Below are 20669 nucleotides of genomic sequence, written 5' to 3'. Positions count from 1 at the left end.
TACCCCTCGGGCTCTGGGGAGCACAGTGTGAGAACCATGCACATAGACTCTTACGTGCTTCGGCTTCCTTCTCTGTGAAATGAGGCCATAGTAGTGTGTGGACAGGGCTCAGCACAGAGCAGGTACACAGCAAGGGGTCCATGAATGTCAGCAGTAATGATACTATTCCAGGGGGCTAAAGGAGATCCTCCCAGCTTCACTCTGCTGCCTTCGTGGCCACCAAAACTGGCTTTCCAAAGCACAGGTTTGACCCTGGGTCTCTCCCTTGCTAGATAACTTTCATGGCTCCCCACTGCTCATGTGTGGCTTTGCACCTCCTAAGCCTGGCATTCGAGCCCCCCATGGTCTGCCCCTGCATCCTCTTTGAGCTCAGCAAATGTTTTCTCTGGGCCAGGCACTAAGGACAGTGAGGAGTAAGATAGACACAAGCCTTCATGGTCCTTCACAGGCTGTGAAAGAACAGAGTGAGAGAGAGGTGCCCAGATCATTAATGACAGAGCGCTGACCTTGTTGAGGAGCAGATGCGGATTAGTAAAGTATGCCAGGAAGGAGTCTGTTGGAGCTGAGCTCTGCAGGAAGAACACAAATTAGGCAAAGATGGCAGGAGAAGGGCATCCCAGGCCAAGGGAAGCTTGCGCAAGGAGCTGGAGGTGAGAAGAGGCATGGTGTGTTTGGGCCATGCTACTCAAAGTGCGGTCCGCAGACCAGCACCAGTCCAAGCTACTTGTTACTCATCTGTGATAAAATAATTGCAAAAAGCGAGAGTAGACTTTTATAAACTCTCAGAACCCTTTGACAGAGAAAATTTTTTAAAAGATTTTTATTTATTTATTTGAGAGAGTGAGAGAGAGAGCACAAGCAAGGGGAAGGGGGAGAAGGAGAAGCAGACTCCCCACTGAGCAGGGAGCCCGATGCGGGGCTGAATCCCAGGACCCCGGGATCATGACCTGAGCTGAAGGCAGACGTTTAACTGATTGAGCCACCCCGGCGCCCGACAGAGAAATTTTTGTCTGTTGACTCTAACAGTAAAACCCTGGACTTGTATTTTGCATGTCTGCTTTTGTTTCATTTTTCTAATCATTCATTTTTATGGCATTTTCCAAAAGTACTGGTTCTTGTTTTTTAAAAATTAGTCTTTCACCACAGATAGGTTGAGAAGCCCTGTGTTAGAGGAACTGACAGGTGGCTAGTGGGGCTGGAGCAGAGAGAGGGCAGGGAGCTATCCTGGGCCACATCCACTCCACTTGCTCTCACCCACAATGCCCTCCTTTCTTCTCTGCCTGAGGGACTCCTACCCATCCCTCAAAGCCCAGCTCTAATATTACCTCCTCCTCTGGGTTCCCACAGTCCCTGAGACATCCCTTGGCCCAGCACTAATGACCAACCGTTGGGAGTCAGGAGCTGTGTCCCCAGGTGACCGGGGATTCCTCAAGGGTGGGGCCATGTCTAGTTCATGTCCAGAAGGAAAAGGAGTAAAGAGATGAAAAGCATGTACCTGCCACCGACCTCCCCCAAAAAGGGGACCTAGAATCCTCTCCCTCCTACTCAGAGTCATGCAACTATGGCCAAATCACAGCTGGAGTTCTTAGCTTGAGGGAAAGGGCTGCAGTAGAGACAAGGGGAGGGTATAGCATGGGTGTGCCCTGCTCCCCCTCCTCCACGGGCTTCCCTTAATCTCCTCTCCTGGGGGGCTGCCCAGAGAGAGCCTCCTGCTGAGGGAGGAGGAGCCACATGTAATGGGAGGGGCCTGAGCCCTGTCTCATACTGCCTCTGCCCCCTTCTCCTCTTGGGGTTCTCTGAGTTACCTCTCAGATACCTACCCCTGCAGTATCTTCTCTTCCTCCTACACCACTGCCTGCTGAGTCAGTCCCTCCACTACCCCACTCCAGTCCGATAAGGCTGAGTGAAAACCACCATGGCTGCCGTACATTGAAAAGACCTACGGGACAATGGGCTCCAGGCTGAGAGCTGCCTAGGGACCTGTTCCATGGGCAAGGGAACATAGCAGAGAATTCCTGAGTGCAGATCTTAGTGCTGCCAGTTTCTTGCTGTGAGATCTTAGGCAAGTCACCATCCTTCTCTGGGCCTCAGATTCCTCCACAAGTAAAGCTGGGACCCTAAGTTCCCTTGCCAAAGGATTGTGGCGAGGATTAAATGAGCCAGAAAGTATGAAAAGCTTTTGTGTATCCTCCTGTAAAGTATGCTTACAATTTAGTTATTGCGAGGTGGACTTTGAGCAGAAGTTGGATTTGTTCCTATAACTGAAGACTGACCTATGACCTCAGTGCCTGGAGTTTGCAGGGCCCTACCGAGGCCCCACAGAGACAGTGAGGTCCAGGGACTGACAAGTTAAGAGGCAACTTGGCCTAAAATTCAGCCCTATGCCAACTTTGAGAGTTTTGGTATGCATTTAGTTGTTACAAAACTAAAGCCGAAGTTAAATTTAAAGAAAACATTTTTAGGGGTGCCTGGGTGGCTCAGTCAGTTAAGTGTCTGTCTTCAGCTCAGGTCTTGATCTGGGGGTCCTGGGATTGGGCCCCATGTTGTCAGGCTCCCTGCTCAGTTGGCTGTTCCTCAGGACGTTAAACATAGAATTGGAGGGCCTGGCTGGCTCAATCAGTAGAGTGTACAACTCTTGATCTCGGAGTTGTGAGTTCGAGTCCCACACTGGGTGCAGAGATTACCTTAAAAACATTTCAGGGCACCTGGCTGGCTCAGTTGGTAGAGGATCCAACTCCTGATCTCAGGGTTGGGAGTTCAAGCCCCACGTTGGGTGTGGAGCCTACTTTAAAAATTTCAAAAAAAAAACCCTTAGGGGTGCCTGGGTGGCTCAGTTGGTTAAGTGTCTGCTTTTGGCTCGGGTCATGATCCCGGGGTCCTGGGATCGAGCTCCGCATTGGGCTCCCTGCTCAGTGGGAAGTCTGCTTCTCCTTCTCCCTCTGCCCCCGCCCCCCCAACTTGGGCTCTCTCTCTCTCAAATAAATAAAGAAAATCTTAAAAAAAAAAAAAAAGAAAGAAAACATTTTTAGCCAAATGTTGAAGACAATTTTGCATGGGTCTCTTGCTTTTCTGCATGTCTTGCAAGCAGAGGCATTGACTGTCTTTGTTCTAGGACATATTTTGTATAGGCAACAGCCCTGGAACACAGAGAGAGTGTTTCCCTCCAGAGTAGGGAAGGCATGCTCAGTGCCCATTGTAAAAAGTTTGGATTCTCTAAGCTTGGGGCTCCACTCCTGAAAAATACCCTAGTGAGTGTGCGGGAGCTATGTAGTCTTCATTGCGTCACCCCGTGGGAACTGGAGCTGGGAGAATCAGTTCAAGAAAATGTAGATACTCTGGCTGCTGTGAGTAATAAAGTCCTTTGTCTCTGACCCAGGAGGCTTGTGTCTTCTGCCAGCATCCATGAAATTGGCTGCCAACTTGTTAGCTTACAAGTAGGGTAACATCTCAGTCAATTTCACAGTGCTTGAAACCAAAAAAGGCAAAACAGATGTTCAGATGTTTGGAAGAAATTATAAGAGAAAAGGATACTCTCAAAAGACGCCAAAATTATCTAGTCCATTACAGAAAGAAAGGAGACTAAAGGTGGTTTAGAATACAGGCTTTGGATACAGCAGGACGTGGTTCAAATCCCAGCCCCACCAAGCACTGAGTTGGGCGTGTTATGAATGGCACAAAGGTGCCTGGCTCGCTGTGGGGACCGTGATGTAGGCTGCACATGCCTATTCAAGCATGGGTCCTGGGGGTAGACCCTGGCATGGGCCTGTGCTCCCCAGAGGTGGTGCTTCTTTCTGATCTGCCTATGTTGGTGGCTGGGGGGAAGGTAAGCATAAAATACATATAAAAGTATGGTATAGACCCGAGGCTACATGCCATTAGGTGAGAGTTTGGGCCAGTTACCTAACTTCTCCAAACCTCAGTTTTCTTGCCTATAAAATGAGAACAGTGATCCCATATTTCACAGAATCATTTAAGAATTTAGAGGAAAAAGGGGCACCTGGGTGGCTCAGTCATTAAGCGCCTGCCTTCGGCTCAGGTCATGATCCCGGGGTCCTGGGATCGAGCCCCGCATCGGGCTCCCTGCTCCGCAGGGAAGCCTGCTTCTCCCTCTCCCACTCCCCCTGCTTGTGTTCCCTCTCTCACTGTGTCTCTCTCTGTCAAATAAATAAATAAAATCTTAAAAAAGAAAATAAAAAAAAGAATTTAGAGGAAAATGTCAAAAGAGCTTAGCACAACATCTGGCATGCAGGTGGTGCTTGAATATGGGACATGTTCTTATTACATTAAAAACAATAAAATGCGGGATGCCTGGGTGGCTCAGTCGGTTAAGCGTCTGCCTTCAGCTCAGGTCATGATCCTAGGGTCCTGGGATCGAGTCCCGCATCGGGCTCCCTGCTCCGCGGGGAGCCTGCTTCTCCCTCTGCCTCTGCCTCTCTCTCTCTATCTCTCATGAATAAATAAATAAAATCTTTAAAAAAAAAAAAACAATAAAATGCTACAAAATTTAAAATGTAAAGAACTGTATTCAGGTGCTGACAGATGAACAGGTTTGGGTAAAATACAGAACACTGAACTAGACAATAAAATGTTATATCCGTGTTTGCTTATTTTCTGTCTCCCATACTCTACGGAGGGCATGGACTTTGTCTAGTTCCCTCCAATATCCCCCAAACTAGTGCCTACCTGGCTGGTGGTAGGTGCTCTCTGAACATAAACAAGCCTGCATCTCGCAGATACGCTAGAGCACAGGGTAAGCTAGCCAAAGAATGCCGCCTCCACCACTTGCTGGAGAACGGTCTTGAGCAAGAGTGGCTTCCCCTCAGGGAGCCTCTGTTTCCCCACCTGTGAAATGGGATAACAACAGCACCTCCCCCAGAGTGTGGGCTTTCCACTGGGAAGACAACCTGGCACCAGCCCCTGCTAGAATCCCGTCCAGGAGGTGTTCCCTCCCTCCCCCCCCCCCCCCCCCCCGAAAGCCTACCTTGAGGAGCTCGGGTGCCTGCTTCTTGAGCTTCTCCATCTTCCACTCGTTCTCGCAGGGGTTGAGCGAGGAGGGTGGCGCCGTGCAGGAGCAGCGGCAGTCGGTCCCCGAGCTCACCGTCTCCACAGTGTAGTAGTCCTCCACCCGGGCCTGCCCGCTGCGCACTCGGCTGCAAGCGTCCTTGCTCAGCGGCCGCATGATGCACTTGCAGCGACAGTCGGAGCCCTCCGAGGTCATCCGCACCTGGTCCATGTCACCAAACACCTGCAAGAGGGGCTCCGGTGAGCCGAAGGCCAGGGCTGCGGGGAGGAGAGGACAGGAGGAGCCAGAGGGGACAGGTAGCAGAATCCAGAGTCCCTGGCCTTTGTGGGACGGCTACAGGTGGCTGAGGAGCTAGCAGCCCTTTGGAGGAAATAGAGTACAGTAGGGTGCCTGGGTGGCTCAGTTGGTTAAGCGACTGCCTTCGGCTCAGGTCATGATCCTGGAGTCCCTGGATCGAGTCCCGCATCGGGCTCCCTGCTCGGCAGGGAGTCTGCTTCTCCCTCTGACCCTCCCCCCTCTCATGTGCTTGCTCTCTCTCATTCTCTCTCTCTCTCAAATAAATAAATAAAAATCTAAAAAAAAAAAGAAAAAAAAAATAGAGTACAGTAGCCTTAAGGTGGTAATACCTGGAAATATTAATGGCCACCTTGAAAAACAGTTTGGCTGTTGCTCAGGACGTTAAACATGGAATTGGGGGGCCTGGCTGGCTCAATCAGTAGAGTGTACAACTCTTTTTTTTTTTTTTTAAAGATTTTATTTATTTATTTGACAGAGAGATAGAGAGAGAGCACAAGTAGGCAGAGTGGCAGGCAGAGGGACAGGGAGAAGCAGGCTCTCCACTGAGCAGGGAGCCGGACGTGGGGCTCGATCCTAGGACCCCAGGATCATGACCTGAGCAGAAGGCAGTGGCTTAACCGACTGAGCCACCCAGGTGCCCCCCCCTTTTTTTTTTAAAGATTTTATTTATTTGACAGAGAGAGATACAGCGAGAGAGGGAACACAAGTGGAGGGAAGTGGGAGAGGGAGAAGCAGGCTTCCCGCGGAGCAGGGAGCCCGACGTGGGGCTCGATCCCAGGACCCTGGGACCATGACCTGAGCCGAAGGCAGGCGCCTAATGACTGAGCCACCCAGGCGCCCCGAGTGTACAACTCTTGATCTCGGAGTTGTGAGTTCGAGTCCCACATTGGGTGCAGAGATTACTTTAAAAACATTGCAGGGCACCTGGCTGGCTCAGTTTGTAGAGGATCCGACTCCTGATCTCAGGGTTGGGAGTTCAAGCCCCACGTTGGGTGTGGAGCCTACTTAGAAAATTTCAAAAAAAGAGTCTTAGGGATGCCTGGGTGGCTCAGTTGGTTAAGTGTCTGCTTTTAGCTCGGGTCATGATCCCGGGGTCCTGGGATCGAGCTCTGCATTGGGCTCCCTGCTCAGTGGGGAGTCTGCTTCTCCCTCTCCCTCTGCCCTCCACTCGTACTCTCTTTCTCTCTCTCAACTAAATAAATAAAATCTTAAAAAAATTTTTAAAAAACCCATAGAATTACCAATTACCATAGGACCTAATAATTCTGCTAGGTAGAATTATTCTCCAAAGATTACTTCTCCAAAGAACCGAAGATAGGTATTCAAACAAAGACTTGTATATGAATATTCACAACAGCACGATTCACGACAGTCTCAAAGTGGAACCAACCCAAACGTCCATCAACTGGTAGATCAACAAAAGTTGGTATCTTCATATGATGGAATATTATTGAGCCCTAAAAAGGAATGGAGTACTGACACCTATAACATGGATGAACCTTGACAACATGATGCTAAGTGATAGAAGCCAGACACAAAAGGCCACATGTTGTATGATTCCATTTATTAATATCCAGAAGAGGCGCATCCACAGACAGATTCGTGGTTGCCAGGATTTGGGAGGCGGAAAATGGGCAGTGACTGTTTCATGGGCCCGGGGTTTCCTTTGGGAGCGATGAAAATGTTCTGGAACTTAGTAGTGGTGATGGTTGCACAACACTGTGAATGTACTAAGAGCCACTGGATTGTAAACTTCAAAATGGTTAAAATGGTAAATGTATGGGCGCCTGGGTGGCTCGGTTGGTTGGGCGACTGCCTTCGGCTCAGGTCATGATCCTGGAGTCCCGGGATCGAGTCCCGCATCGGGCTCCCTGCTCGGCAGGGAGTCTGCTCCTCCCTCTGACCCTCCTCCCTCTCATGCTCTCTGTCTCTCATTCTCTCTGTCTCAAATAAATAAATAAATAAAATCTTTAAAAAAAAAAGGTAAATGTATGTGCAGTTTATCACCATAATAAAAGACATGAATGAGGACCTTTCGTTGGACACCTACTACAGCCCAGTTTCCATGGGCATCACACCCTTTCATAATACCTGTGTATGGAGGGGCTAGTTACCTCCAGCGTCCTTACCATGGCCTTCAAGGCCTATGTGAGCTGACAGCCTCGCCACAACCCTTTCTCTTGCCACTCTTTCCTTCCTTTGGGTCACTACACTCCAGCCTCAGGGCCTTTGCAGATGTGGTACCCTCATCCTGAAACCCTTATCCCTGATATTCCCTTGGTTCATTCCGTCATGTTACTTTCCTCTGAGAAGCCCTTCCCAACTACCCACTTCCCCTTACTCTGTCCCCTTACCTAGTGGCTTTGTTTTTCTTTATTATACCTCTTACCATCTGAAGTATTGTATCTGTGCTTGCTTATTTTTTCCCTTACTCTACTGAAGGAACCATTAGAGACAGGAACTTTGTCTAGTTCTCTCCTATACCACAGACTGGTGCCTGCCTGGCCCATAGTAGATGCTCTGTAAATATTTGTTGGATCACTGAGCCTGCATTTTGCAGACATGCTGGAGCACAGGGCTAAGAACATGGCGTCTGCCACCTGAGTTAGTAGCTGTGAGATGATGGGCCACTCATCCTTTCCCCGCCACTCCCCGAGCTGTCTCACCCCGCCCACCCTGGGCTCCAGGCTCTTGGGACACAGCTCTTTGTGGCTCCAGCAACAAACACCCCAGGCCTCATGGCTACTCAGCTCTCACTGAAGCCACCAGGACTCAGGTGAGTTCGTGGCTCTGTTGGGCTTTCTGCCAACCCCAATGCCCGCGAGCGTCCCAGAGCCCTCTGGGGAAGGGCCATAGGTACTCCATTTCTGTTCTGAGCTGTCAGACACCTGTTTGAGCCTTTGGCCTCTGTCAGACCCTGGGTGACAGCTGGAGGTGTAGGAGAAATAGATTGAAGTACATTCCTGAGCTTCTCTGCTAGAGGAGAAGCCAGCAGGATGGGCTCTGTCTGAGAGCACAGAGGAAGACATCCATGCCAGTTGGATGCATGCTCAGGGAGGGACCCCTCGGGGGACATCTCTAAGGAGAAGCGCATTCCAGGGTGAGCAAACCAGATATGTAAAGATGAGCAAAGGCCTGGCACTTGGAGAAGGTTCACTCTGGCTGGTGCTTGCGGGACCCTGGGGTGGCAGAGACCAGCTCCTGGAGCACCCTGAAAGCTGGCTGAGGATCTTGGCTTCTTCCTGGGGAGTCATGGAAGGGTTTTAAGCAGGGGAGAGCCAGGGTCAGATCTGCATTCTGGGAAGCTCACTTGGGAGGCTTTGTGGATAGATGGTAGGTGGAGGAGGCAAGCCGGGGGCACAGAGCCCAGGAGCAGACAGCTACTGAGAACTCACGAAGTGCTGGGGAAGTGTGGGCAGTGGTTAGGCACACAGCCATGGGCCATCTACAGCTGTGTGCCCTTGGGTAGATTACTTAATCTCTCTGTGCCTCAGTTTCCTCATCTGTAAAATGAGGGTACTACTAGTGTCTACCCAACAAAGGACTGTGTGAGGACTGAGAGACAGGATACCAGGAATACGCTCAGTCTAGTGCCAGGAGCCCACAGCGTAGTCTGTACATTGTAGCCGTTATTATTACTAACAATGATCCTGAAAGGGGGTTGTTTATGTGTTCATTTCTCCATGGGGATGCAGTGGTAGATATTCTCAGCAGTGTCCTACAGACGAGACAACTGAGCCCTGGAGCCATCAAATGACTTGTTCAAGGGGATCAGAGCCTGGTGTGGATAGATTTCCAGTCCCCTGGGGGATGAGGAGGTGGGGAAGGAGGAAGCTATGGGTGGAAGCTTTGTCCTGGGCCTTCTGTGGGTGGAGTGTACTCGAGGCACCGCGGGGCAATCCGCCCCTGCCTGTGAACGCTGACAGCCAGCCTAGGGGTCCCACACATTCCTAAGATCTCGGGCAGTGCCTCAAGCCTGCTTTCTCTTCGAGACTCCTGGGCCCCCTTCCCAGCTCTGCTGTGGACCTCTAGTCACCCCCACGCACTCCCCAGCGGGTAGATGCGGTTGTGTTCCGTGTGGCCAGGCCACAGAGGCCTCCTCCTGGGGACCCACTCATCGTCCTGGCGTCCGCCCCCACCAGCAGCAGCCTCCATATCAGACTGCAACATTCCTTCTCTCCTCAGATGAGGTGCTACGTCCTGACCGGGGCAGCCAAGGCCCTGACACGGGCCAGGAGCCGGAAGAGGGCCTCTGCGCCCAGCCCCAGCTTCCAGGAGCCTAGGCGAGGCCCTTCCTCCGGTGATTACTGGAGCCCGTGGTGCTTGATTGGAGGCCGCAAAGCACCGTGGTGGGGAACCAAGCCCAGACTCAAACCCCAGCTCCTCCATTCCCCTGCGTGGCCCTGACCCCTCTGAGTCTCTGCACCCTCCACTGCAAAACGGGGAGGACGACAGTCTTTGCCTCACACGCCCGACCTGAGGCTGAAATGAGTCCACGCGCACAGAGCAGCTGTCACCAAACCTGGCACAGAGTCATGGCTCTTTAGGTGGTACTTGCTATCCAGGTGGCCGCCCAACCCTCCCGCAAGCCTCCCTCACGTCGGCGCGGCGTTTTCTACCTCTCCCTCCTCGCGTCACAACCCCGTCTTAAAGGGGAGAAATCTGAGCATCAGCAAGACTGGAGGCTTGCCCACGGTCACTATGAACAGCCTGACTCCAGATTTTGGTTTACTTGCTCTTCCTCCCATGACCACCCATCCTCACCAGGTGAGGGCTTCTCCAACAGCAGCCGAACTGCGACCGAGAAGCGGGCCCTGGGTTGGGTCGCAGGGGGGCAGTAGAGGGCCTGGCCCCCTCTGCCCTGGGCACGAGGGCTGTCCCTGCCTCAGGCCTCCCCCTGCACCTCTCTCTACAGCCTCACTCAGCACACACTGCTGCCAAAGACCCCAGAAGTGTGGGTGGTTCGTGGGCTTAAAAAACATCCCTAGGTACTTGCAAGGAAATCCCACAATGAGATGGCAAGAGGGCATACTTGAGATTTTTCTGAAGAAAGATGGATAAGTCTGGCCACAGTGGGGGAGGGGGGTTTCAAGCTGTGAAATGTTCTAGAAATGAGCAGATTCAAATTGTGCCACCTTGAGGTGGAGTCTTCCCTCTTCTCTCCTGGCCAGTCCAGACTCCCTGAAAGCACGTTTCCAGGTCCTCCTGCAGGCAAAGATGTCCCCCAGAGCCAGCTGGACACCTCCCTGGATGGCACAGGACCCCCACACTGAAGCCATCCCAAACTGGACCCGGCATCGTTTCTCACCTGATGTCTACCTACCCTCCCACCCACCCCAGGTCTCTGAGCCTCCCTTTTTACACCAGACAAGCCATCAGTCATGTTCTTCCAATTCTTTATCCTGAATATCTCCCAGCTCTCTCTCCGACTCTCCATTCCAGGACCACAGCCCTGAGTTCAGACCCCATTAACTGCTTCTGGGAACACAGCAGCCTCCTCTCCGCCGGTTTAATCTTCCAAAAGCTCCTCTTTGATGATCTGCGACTCTCTTGGTCCACAAACCTCCATGGCTCTCTGTACCTCCGTGAGTTCTCACTGGGGGATGTGCCTTGGGAATTACCTGGAATGCACTTGGAAAATGCAGACGCGCTGGCCTTTGTCCACACTTCTTAACTCAGACTCTCAGGTACCCCAGGCCATTTGGATGCCCACTGAAAGCTGAGCATCCTGGAACTCCAGGATTCTCCAAACTCCTCCATCTGACTCTTTTGACCTTCAGTGTTCAAGCCTGGTCCTGGGGGGACCAGCAGCAGGGTTGTGTAAGATTCTGGATTTAAGTGCTGGGCATGGGGCTTGGCATACAGGATGTCTCTCAGTACTTTGTTCTAGGTGCCCCAGCCAACGGGAATGTTGGGACAAGCAATTCCCTATAGAGAGACCCTGTGGGGCCTGGCATGGCCCCATGCTCTTTGTGTACAGAAGGACTTCATCACTTGTATTCCCTGTCTGCCCTGAGCCTGTTTTCAATTACACCCACAGGCGGAAACTCCCAGAGCAGAGACGCAGCAACACCTAAGCCCCTGGGACCAGCCTGGCCTAGAACATCCGATGCAGCCTGCGACACGGCTGCCTGCCTGCCTTCAGCCCCTCTGCTCCCCCTGGCCCAGTTCCCACAAGCCTTGGCCTTCCCTCTGTCCTTGGGCCCCTGGTCAGTGGCGGGGATGACCAAAGACCCCCTTTCCACATCTGGATGCATGGAGGAAGTGAGGCACCTTTCACAGATGGGGAAACTGAGGTAGCAATGGGGAATTCTCAGCCACATTCCAAGGACATAGAGCAGAATGCAGGTTCCCAGAGGTCTCTGGTGCCACGCCTGGGTTTCATGTGGTTACCTGTCTGTCCATCCCAAACTCCGAGCTGGGCAGCCCCTCAGAGATGCCAGGGAAGCTGTGAACTCCCTCTCCCACTCCCATGCTGGACAAAGCACTTCCCTAGATGAAAACTCCTGTTTAGGAGAGAGAGACCTTGCCATAAACATGAAATGAAAACACGCTGAGTGAGGAGCTGCCCGAGACCACAGAGTTCTGTGGTGAGTACTGGGGTTGAGCTGCCCCTGTACCCCAGAAAGTATGGGGCAGGAGGGGGTACTGGACCTCCCAGGGGCAGGAAGCCTAAGGAGAAGGCCAACTTAACCCTTTAGGGCTCTAAATAGATAGACTTCAAGTCCCAGGCTGGCCCTCGAAGGGCTCTCCCCCTCTCCCTCCCTCAAATCGGACAGGCTTGAAGAGGAAGGATGGTTATGGGGGAGGGAGAGGGTGATTATGAAAACAGCTCTCCCCGTAGAGCCAGCAGGAGACCGGCTGTGCTGAGGAATGCGGAGTAAATTCACCCATCACTTGATTTTTATTTTTCCCAGCTGGCTGAAGTGGTGTGGGGTGGGAGGTGTCTGAGGGAGGGCGGTGCTCTGTCCCCCAGCTGCTTCATCCTCCAGGCTCTAGAGTACGCCTCCCTACCCCACCAGCCCCAGCTTGCCCTGGGACAACGAAACACACACACACACACACACACACACACACACACACACACACACACAACCTAGCAAGTGTTTGGCTAACTCACTACATAAACAGGGTATTCAGTTTTCTTTGTCTTTGCTTTGTTTTGAGTGCTAGCCCTCCCCCACAAGCTCTACATGCATGGCTCAGAGGATGCCCAGGATCAAATATTCCTCCCAGCCAGAGAGATGGGAGGGGCAAAGCACTGATCAGGTTATGTGGGGTTTTTGGCTCACTGTTCCCCCACCTGAGCCAGGTCAGGGAATCCAAGAAGGCCCTGCACGGAGAGGAAGTTGGCAGACATTGTTTTTCAGATGGGGAAACTGAAGCCTGGAGGCAGGCAGTGACTTGCTCAAGGTCACACAACCAAAGAGTAACAAAGGGGCAGAACCCAGGTTTTTTGATTCACAAGCTAGCCACGTCTCTATATACTCTAGTTTCCCATCTGTAGAGTAGGGATGATACTCCTTCCCTTCTTGCCTTTGGAGCACATGGTCAGAACTGCAATTCACTTGCTTTCATCCCCTGAGCAGGATCTTCAGGATGAGAGACTGCTGGTGCCCAGTGCTCATACACTTACTGTGTGGCTAGTGGCTTCTGCCCTTTACCTTGCCTCTGGACAGTGCAGCCTCACCTTCTACCCAGGAAAGAGGCTGGAGCGACATCAAGAAAAGTCACTCCATGAAGGAGTGAGCAGGGCCTTACCTTCTTCCCTCATTCATTCCCAGTCCCATCCTTGTCCTAACTGGGTCATTTCCAGAACACCCTCAAGGGGGCCCTGCTCTCACTGGCTCTTTCAGGTTCCCCTAGTAAGATTCTGTAATCACAGCATGATTTATTGGGCACCTACTAGGTACCAGGTGCGGTGCTAAACATTTTACAGGCACGACCTCGAAAAAGATCACCAACTGTAGGAAGTGGGAACTATTGTTATTCCCATAAGTGAGGAAACGGAGACTGGAAGAGGTGAAAGCCCAAGATCACCCAGCGGAGAGGTGGAGGGGGATTTGAACTCAGGTCAGCTTGACAGCGCAGCAGATCCTTTTAGCCACAACTGAGAAGACTTCAGGTCCCTTCTGGAAACACGGTGTCCTCCAGAGGGTGCATTAGATTCCTGGCAGGACTACCAGAGGCCAGGTGAGTGACCAGCCCACTAGGTTCACTCTGGGTCCCCAGCATGGCCGGAAAACCTTGGCTCAGGGTCTGCTGCAAACCTGGGAGTCCCTGGGAAGCAGTTACCCAGGGGTCTGCCCGACGTGGGTCAGCCTCCCATGGAAACTTTGAGCCAATTTCCAGGCTGCCCTTGCCCAGCGCTCCTGGGAATCCCTAGGCTGGGGACTGCATCTCTTGTCTGCGCCCCTTCCAAACTCCCAGGCTCCCCTCTTCCTGGCCCTGCGTTTCAGTGCCGATCTCCTCCCCGCACTGAACTGGGTCCCAGAGCCCTTTCCTGAGACCCCCAGGTCCCAAGTACTCCTACCATCCGCAGCGCTTCTTCCCCCTCTCCCTGGGTCGTGGCCCAAGCGGCTTCCGTGCTGAGCCCGTCGGGTCTCCCCTCTCCTGGTCCTCCGCTCCTGGCCCCGACACCCTCCTTGGTCCGCACCCCAGCCACAGCGCCCCCTCGCGCCCGGCTCCCCGCGGGGCTGAGCCCCGGTCGGAGGGCCGCACCGTACCTTACTGTCAGCGCGCACCCGGCCGGCGCGCGGCGGCAGCAGCAGCAGCAGCAGCAGCAGCGGCGACAGCAGGAGCAGGGGTAAGGGCCGGGACAGGAGGGCGGCCGCGGCCATAGCGGGATGGGCACGGTGGGCACAGACAGCCGCGTGCGGACGCTGGGAAGCGCGGGCGGCACTGCGAGCTCGGTGCGCAGCCAGCAAAGCCCGCGCGGCGCGCCCCCCGCCCCGCGCCCCCTCCCGCGCCGCCGGGGGCGGAGCTAGGGTGGAGGGGGCATCCCGCCCCGCCCGGCCCTCTGCGGGGCCGCTTCGCCATTGGGCGGCTCTCCAAGGGGCATCCCTGCGAGGACACAAAAAAGGGTCTTGTTCCGAGTCCCCAGGAGCAGCGGGGCCGATAAGCGGAGCGCGGGGTCCCCACACGGACGGAGGTCTTGCTCTGTGAGATGCTCTGTGGGCTGTCCCTTCACCTCTTTGAGCCTCAGTTTCCTCACTTGTAGAATGGGGGAAATAGTGCTTTCCTTTTGGAGTGGTTGTGAAGTTCAGATGAGTGATGTTTCCAGGGCAGGTGAGCCTTTGAGCTCTCCCAACACCCAGACCCCGCCAGCTCTACCCTTCTCACGGCTCAGACCCCCCCTCTCCCGCATGTTTTTTTTCCTCTTCCCTCCAAAATCCCGCCCGGCGACCCCAAACTAAACTCCGGTAGCTCCCGGCGGCGTTTAAACACCCTTCCTCCTCCCCATCCTCAGGAGGGAGTGCTTCATTTCTCTGGTTCCTAGGCAGCAAAACTTTCAAAAGGAGACGCCTCCCGTCGTTACTCCTCAGGTTCCCTGCCCATGCCCTCGCTCCATGGCTCTTCCGTGTCACGTGGAGGTGCCTTGTTGAGGTCTTCTGGAGCTCCTGTAATTGCACCCAAGGTGGCACCTCTTTACCCTCCCAGAATCGAGAGCTCTGGATCATGCCTCCTTCTCAACCCCTCTCCTCGGTTTCTTTCGGATTCCCCGTATTATCTCACACTTTGCAGGTCCTTCCACCTCTGCACACCCCAGGGGGGCCAGACGCCCTTCTCTTTCCTCTCCATGCTGACTCCGTAGGTGACCCTCCCCTGAACCCAAGACAGTCCCACCTGTGTGTCTGTTTACCTGCCCTTGTAAACTTCAACTGCTCAGAAAGGAACCTTTAATTGTGCCTCAAATGTCCTACCTTACCACTACTCTCAAACACTTCCCCCTCATGCATATCCCTTCCCCTGCTCCTTTTCTTCATAGAATTTACAGCCCCATGAAACTTTCTAGTTGGTATGTGTGCTTCCTTGCATCCTTTATGCCTTCCTTTGTGGGAGAGACGTACGTCAACAGTGCACAGACCTTGTGCACGAACAGCTAGCTGAGTAGTCTGGAAGTGTGGTCCCAGGACCAGCAGCCTCAGCATCACTGGGAACTTAGAAATGCAAATTCTCAGGCCCTACCCCAGATCTCAGGAAGCAGAAACTCTAGGGATGGGGCCCAGCAATCTGTTTTAACAAGCCCTCCAGAGGATTTATAATTTGAGAGCTACTGGGTTAGCACAAGGTCTGGTGCTCCCTAACTCTGAGCTGCAGCAAGTCATGTGCAGCTGGTGTTCAGTACAGATTAGGTTCTTTCATGACTAGACATCTGGGCACGTGTCAAAACCAGGGCTGGATTAGTATAAAACATGAATATGCTGTGTGTTCTTGGTTTTTGTTTGTTTGTTTGAAGATTTTATTTATTTGAGGGGGGGATTGGCAGAAGAGGGAGAAGAATACTCCCCGCTGAGCAGGAAGCCAGATGCAGGGCTTGATCCCAGGACCCTGGGATCCTGACCTGAGCTGGAGGCAGAAGCTTAACCGACTGAGCCACCCAGGTGCCACTAGTGCATAGACTATCTGTGAATGGACACACTATAAACCAGTACGGTGGTTATTGCTCAGGAGGGAAACCAGTTGTTGGGAATCAGAGTAAGGAGAAAGGTTTACTTTTCATTGAATACGTTTTTTGCATCTGGGAATTTTGTAATGTATGTCCTATCTATTCAAATAATAGACAAAATGTACTTAAAACAAATAGAACCACACAAGGATTCTCTTTCCCAGCCTGGGTCTGGCTCTCTGGCTAGGCTCTGGAAGAAAAAGACCACTGTCACCCCATACTCTGCCCTCTGCTGGCTGTTCCACAAGACGGCCCCATGGTCTCTGTTTTCCTCCTTTTCACCCTTCTCTCCTGCCCCTCTTTCCCTCAGCAGGCTCCAGTCACAATGGATTCTCTGTTCCCACTTGGCCTTGGGACCTTTGCATATGCTGTTCCTTCCTCCTGAAACTCTCTCTCTGCTCAATCTTACTCACTCCTACTCATTCTTCCCATCTTATTTCAATGTTCCTTATCCCAGAAAGCCTCCTCTGATCATCACCCCCGACAAAAACGAACCCTGCCACATTCCCGAAGCACCAGGACCTTCTAGGTGTGTTCTCACTTATAGAACTTACGTGCACTTGTGGGTTTGTGTGGTTATTTGATCTGATTAGTGTCTGTCTCCACTGGGCAAAGCCCCCATGATGGGGCTCAAAGCTGCTTTGTTCTTAAGCGTATCCCTGTTTCGTCCTGTTCCTGTCTGCCTCTGGCCTCAGGACCACTCCCCTGAAGATCCCTCCATATCCTTCGATACTTTCCTTTCCAGCTCTTCTGTCAGGAGTCCTGCCGGTGATGGGAGTCTCTTCCATCAGTCTTCCTGAGCCTGTTTCTTCATTTGTAAATTGAGGGGAAGTACTGACTTCTCAGGATGGTTAGGGAGGTGGGGAGCACTGTAGGGAAAAGATCCCATCTTAGGTGCCAGACACATGGCAGGGGCCTCCCTCATAGGACCCTGTATGTTTAGGACCGTAGCTGGGGTCTCACCACATTGTCATTTCCCTCACCTTTCTCAGTTTCATGGTAATTGCCTCTTCCCAAGGAGCATTTTCAGAGGAGAGGTGAATGGGAATTAGGATAGCTCTTTAACGTAACAAGTCCCATTTATTAGGCCAGGCCTTATATTAATTGCTTTGCATGCATCATGTTAATTCTCATAACAATCCTGTGAAGTAGCGGCTATCATTATTTTCCCTCCCTCCCCTTAGAATCCAGGACTTTGAGGCTCAGAAGTAACATGCCCAAGGTCACAGTTACTAAGTAGAAAAGTCTGATCTGTTTTATTCATCCTTTCACTCACTCAGCCATTATTTATTGAGTGTCTACTATGTTCAGGCTCTGTGCTCAGCAGCTGGGGTTATAATGATGAGGGAGAGAAGAAAGGGATTTGACTATCAGATCTAGAAAAGCTTTTAGGAGGAAGGGGCAACAAAGCCGGAGTCTGAAGGAGGAGGATGAGTCGCTTCTAAGGGCTGAGTATTTGGCGAATTTTTTGGTCCATCTTTGAGAGTCAACTTAGAATCTGTCCACCACTGAAACCCCAGGCCTTCAGGAGGTTTCTGCAGTGCCACTTAACCTCTGACTCGATCTCCAGGGAAGGGGAATTCATTACCTCCAGAGGACTGTGATAGAAAGGGAAGTTTTGAGGGCACCTGGGTGGCTCAGTCGGTTAGGTGTCTGCCTTCGGCTCAGGTCGTGATCCTGGAGTCCTGGGATCGAGCCCCACATTGGATTCCCTGCTCCTCGGGGAGCCTGCTTCTCCCTCTCCCTCTGCCTGCCGCTCCCCCTACTTGTGCTCTCTCTGTGTCAAATAAATAAATAAAATCTTAAAAAAAGAGAGAAGAGAAAGAAAGGCAAGTTCTGGAAGGCCTAGGAAAGCCATATGGTCCTGACACGTTTTAGAACCCAGAACTGAGGGTATGACCCAGAGGATCCATCTCCTCTGCCCCCTCCCCCTCACACCACGCTAAAGGCTTTCCTCGCCACATCTGGGGCTGGGGAATGGTGGTAGGGAAGCAATTAGCTCAACAGAGCTGTAAGGGAACACAGACAGGATCTAGATTAGATGTCCCCTGGTGGGAAATATTTAAAAACATGTCCCTGAGGATATATTTGAACAGGATCTTGAAAGATGAATAGGAGTTTGGGAGTGGGTTGGATGAAGCCAGCAGAGTTCCAGCTTGAAGGAGCCAAGGTTCAGGTTCTGATGTCTGACCCACTAGGGTCAAACTCACTAGGTTTGGAATCCCCATCACTGCTGGGTGACTTCATCAGTGTACCATAGAAACAATATTGGAGCTACCTCATAGAGCCGGTGTAAGGTTTAGACAACATAGTTTTAATGGAAATCTCTCAGAAAAGTGGCCAGCACTTTTCTGATTAAAGATACAATACAGGTTAACCAATGTTGGTAACAGCCACCTTCAAAGTGCAAGGAAGCGTTGCAAAACATCCTGTGTAGGTGAGGGAAGGGGTGTGATGAGAAACGTGGGCAGGGGTCAGACCAGGCAAGGGTGTGAATGCCAGGATAAGAATTTTTTTTAAATTAAGCAAGGAATGAGATGAGGCAATGGATTGGTAGGGCGGGATTCAGGGGTGGTGAGGAAGGGGCAGTCATGAGGAAGCGGTGGCATGACCTGGCAGAGGAGAGGCGGGCAAAGCACCAGAGTTCTTGTTCTTTGTCTTCAAACAGGCTAGGTAGGGCTTAGTTATACCTGGGGCGGCAGCCAGGGTGAGTCCTTCCCTGAGAGGGTCGCCGAAGGCGGTTCCCCGAAGGCGGTTCCCCGGGCAGGCCCAGAGGCTGGTGGCCGCGCGCCACCTGGTGGCTGCAGAAGTTAGGCTCAGCCCGGAGCAGGGGAGACCGCAAAATCCGGCATTTTGCTCTGGGAAACTGAGGCGGGGAGCGGAGCGGGGGTAGGATGGGGTTTGTGATTTTTCGATTGGACTTCGTCCCTATTCTAACCCCATTTTACAGATAGGGTAACCAAGGAGAAGGGAAGGCAAACAAGGCTGGGTAAGGAGTTTCTCAAGCGGAGCGTTTCAAGACACCAGGAGTCAAAAGCCTGAGAATTTCTTTAATGGCATCAATGGCCTGGAGGTTTATTTTCCATTCTGTTGGGCAGGGGAAAATGAAAGAGGAGGAAGAGAAACCCTTGTCTTTCCCGCCCACCCGGAGGTAAAAGGCTTTTAAGAGTGCCCCGGAAAGCAGAGTTTTATAGATTCCATTTGCATACGAACGTAGTCACCTGGAGTTAAGCTCCGGCCCTTTAATCTCTGGTCCAATTTGCCGCGGAGGAAGTCCCTCGCGAATACCTCCAAACTCCGCCACTACCTAATCCCCGCCCACAGGGCTGGGCTTCATTGCACGTGCTCACCCAGCTCCTTAGCGATCCGCCCCTAGGAAAGACTCATTGTCTAGGTGGGGGGATACGGGTAGTCGTAGGGTACTTTGATCTTGGAAAAATCAAATAAAGAGAAGGACCCTGAAGTAATCTTTGTTAAATTTCCCCCGAAGTTTTTATCTCGGTTCATGACATTTACAGGCCTTGGCCTTCAGTTCTCAGCGCCGCTTATCCTTCTTTCCACCCCTTCAATTGGTGGGGTCCCGCGTGGCCGGCCTCGCCCGGCGGACTTCAATTCCCAGCGTGCCCCTCAGGCCCGTGCGTGGCAGCGGCGCGTGACGTCGGGGGAGGGAGCTGGCCAGTGCTGAGGGGGCGCGGCGCGGAGGGGCGCGGAGGGGCGCGGAGCCGGGCGGCTCGGGGCCCACAGAGCGCCGCGGCCGGGAGCCCGCCGGCCCCTGACAGCCCCCTCCCCCCGGCGGACGACGACGACGAGGACGAGGGCGCCGGTCATGGCGGAGCAGCGAACCGAGCGCGGGCCCTAAGCACCACCGCATGGAGCGGGACGAACGGCCGCCTAGCGGAGGGGGAGGCGGCGGGGGCTCGGCGGGGTTCCTAGAGCCGCCCGCCGCGCTCCCTCCGCCGCCGCGCAACGGTGGGTGAGGGGCGTGCGGAACCCGGGCCCAGGAAGAACCGAGCGCCTGTCCCTTGCCCCTGGGGTTCCCTTCCTCTCAGCCGACTCTCTGGGAAGCCGTAGCGGCTCTGGGTCCCCTCAGCGTGGACCTTCACCCGGGTCCCCTTAGCGCGGACTCTCCCTCCTCCCCCGTGTTCCTCAGTGTGGACCCTCCCCCTCCTTCCCCGTTCCCCTCAGCGCGGACCCTCCCCCTGTCCGGTTCCTTCAACCGGGACCTTCGTTTCCCCCTCCCCCATGTCCCCTCAGCACAGGCCTCCCCTCCCCCCGTCCCCTGTGCGCGAATCCTCCTCCCTCCCCCCAGGTCCCCTCAGCGCCGAGCCCTCCCCTTCCCCTGGGTCCCTTCAGCGCGACCCTCCCCGGCCCCCCACCTCCGGTCCCGTCAGCGGGGGCTTTCCCTCCCTCTCGGTTCCCCTGTGCTCCTAGCCTCCCCTTTCTCTCCTCGGAGGGTCCCTTCAGCGCCCTCCCCTACCCCCCCGTCCCCTCGGCGCCCTCCCACGCGGGTGCCGCCTCCCTCCGCGGACGCCACACCCTCGTCCCCCGTCGTTCTCTGTGCCCTCACCTTTCTGGAGCCACTTTCCTACTCCTCTGCAGTCCCGCGCTTCCCCCGCCACCCCCGTATGCACCGCCAGCCTCCCCCTCTGCCCCGACCCCCAGTTCGTTAGCTACCCGCTC

At 53.5% G+C, this 20669-nt stretch overlaps 1 protein-coding gene across 1 annotated transcript in view; it reads right to left on the bottom strand.

The window, feature by feature from the left end:
* The window catches only part of OLFML2A (olfactomedin like 2A), a 30064-nt gene extending 15782 nt beyond the window's left edge, over window positions 1-14282 (bottom strand). The window contains exons 1-2 of the mRNA XM_021691529.1: window positions 14047-14282; window positions 4982-5245 (exon numbers count right to left, since the gene is read on the bottom strand). Of these exons, the coding sequence (XP_021547204.1) occupies window positions 4982-5245; window positions 14047-14160 (378 nt within the window). The 5' untranslated portion in view covers window positions 14161-14282. The remainder of the gene's footprint in view (window positions 1-4981; window positions 5246-14046) is intronic.
* Between the last annotated feature and the right edge of the window lie 6387 nt (window positions 14283-20669).

Source organism: Neomonachus schauinslandi, chromosome 13 (assembly GCF_002201575.2).
Source record: "Neomonachus schauinslandi chromosome 13, ASM220157v2, whole genome shotgun sequence".
NCBI lineage: Eukaryota > Metazoa > Chordata > Mammalia > Carnivora > Phocidae > Neomonachus > Neomonachus schauinslandi.
This window is presented reverse-complemented; position numbering and strand designations above follow the sequence as displayed.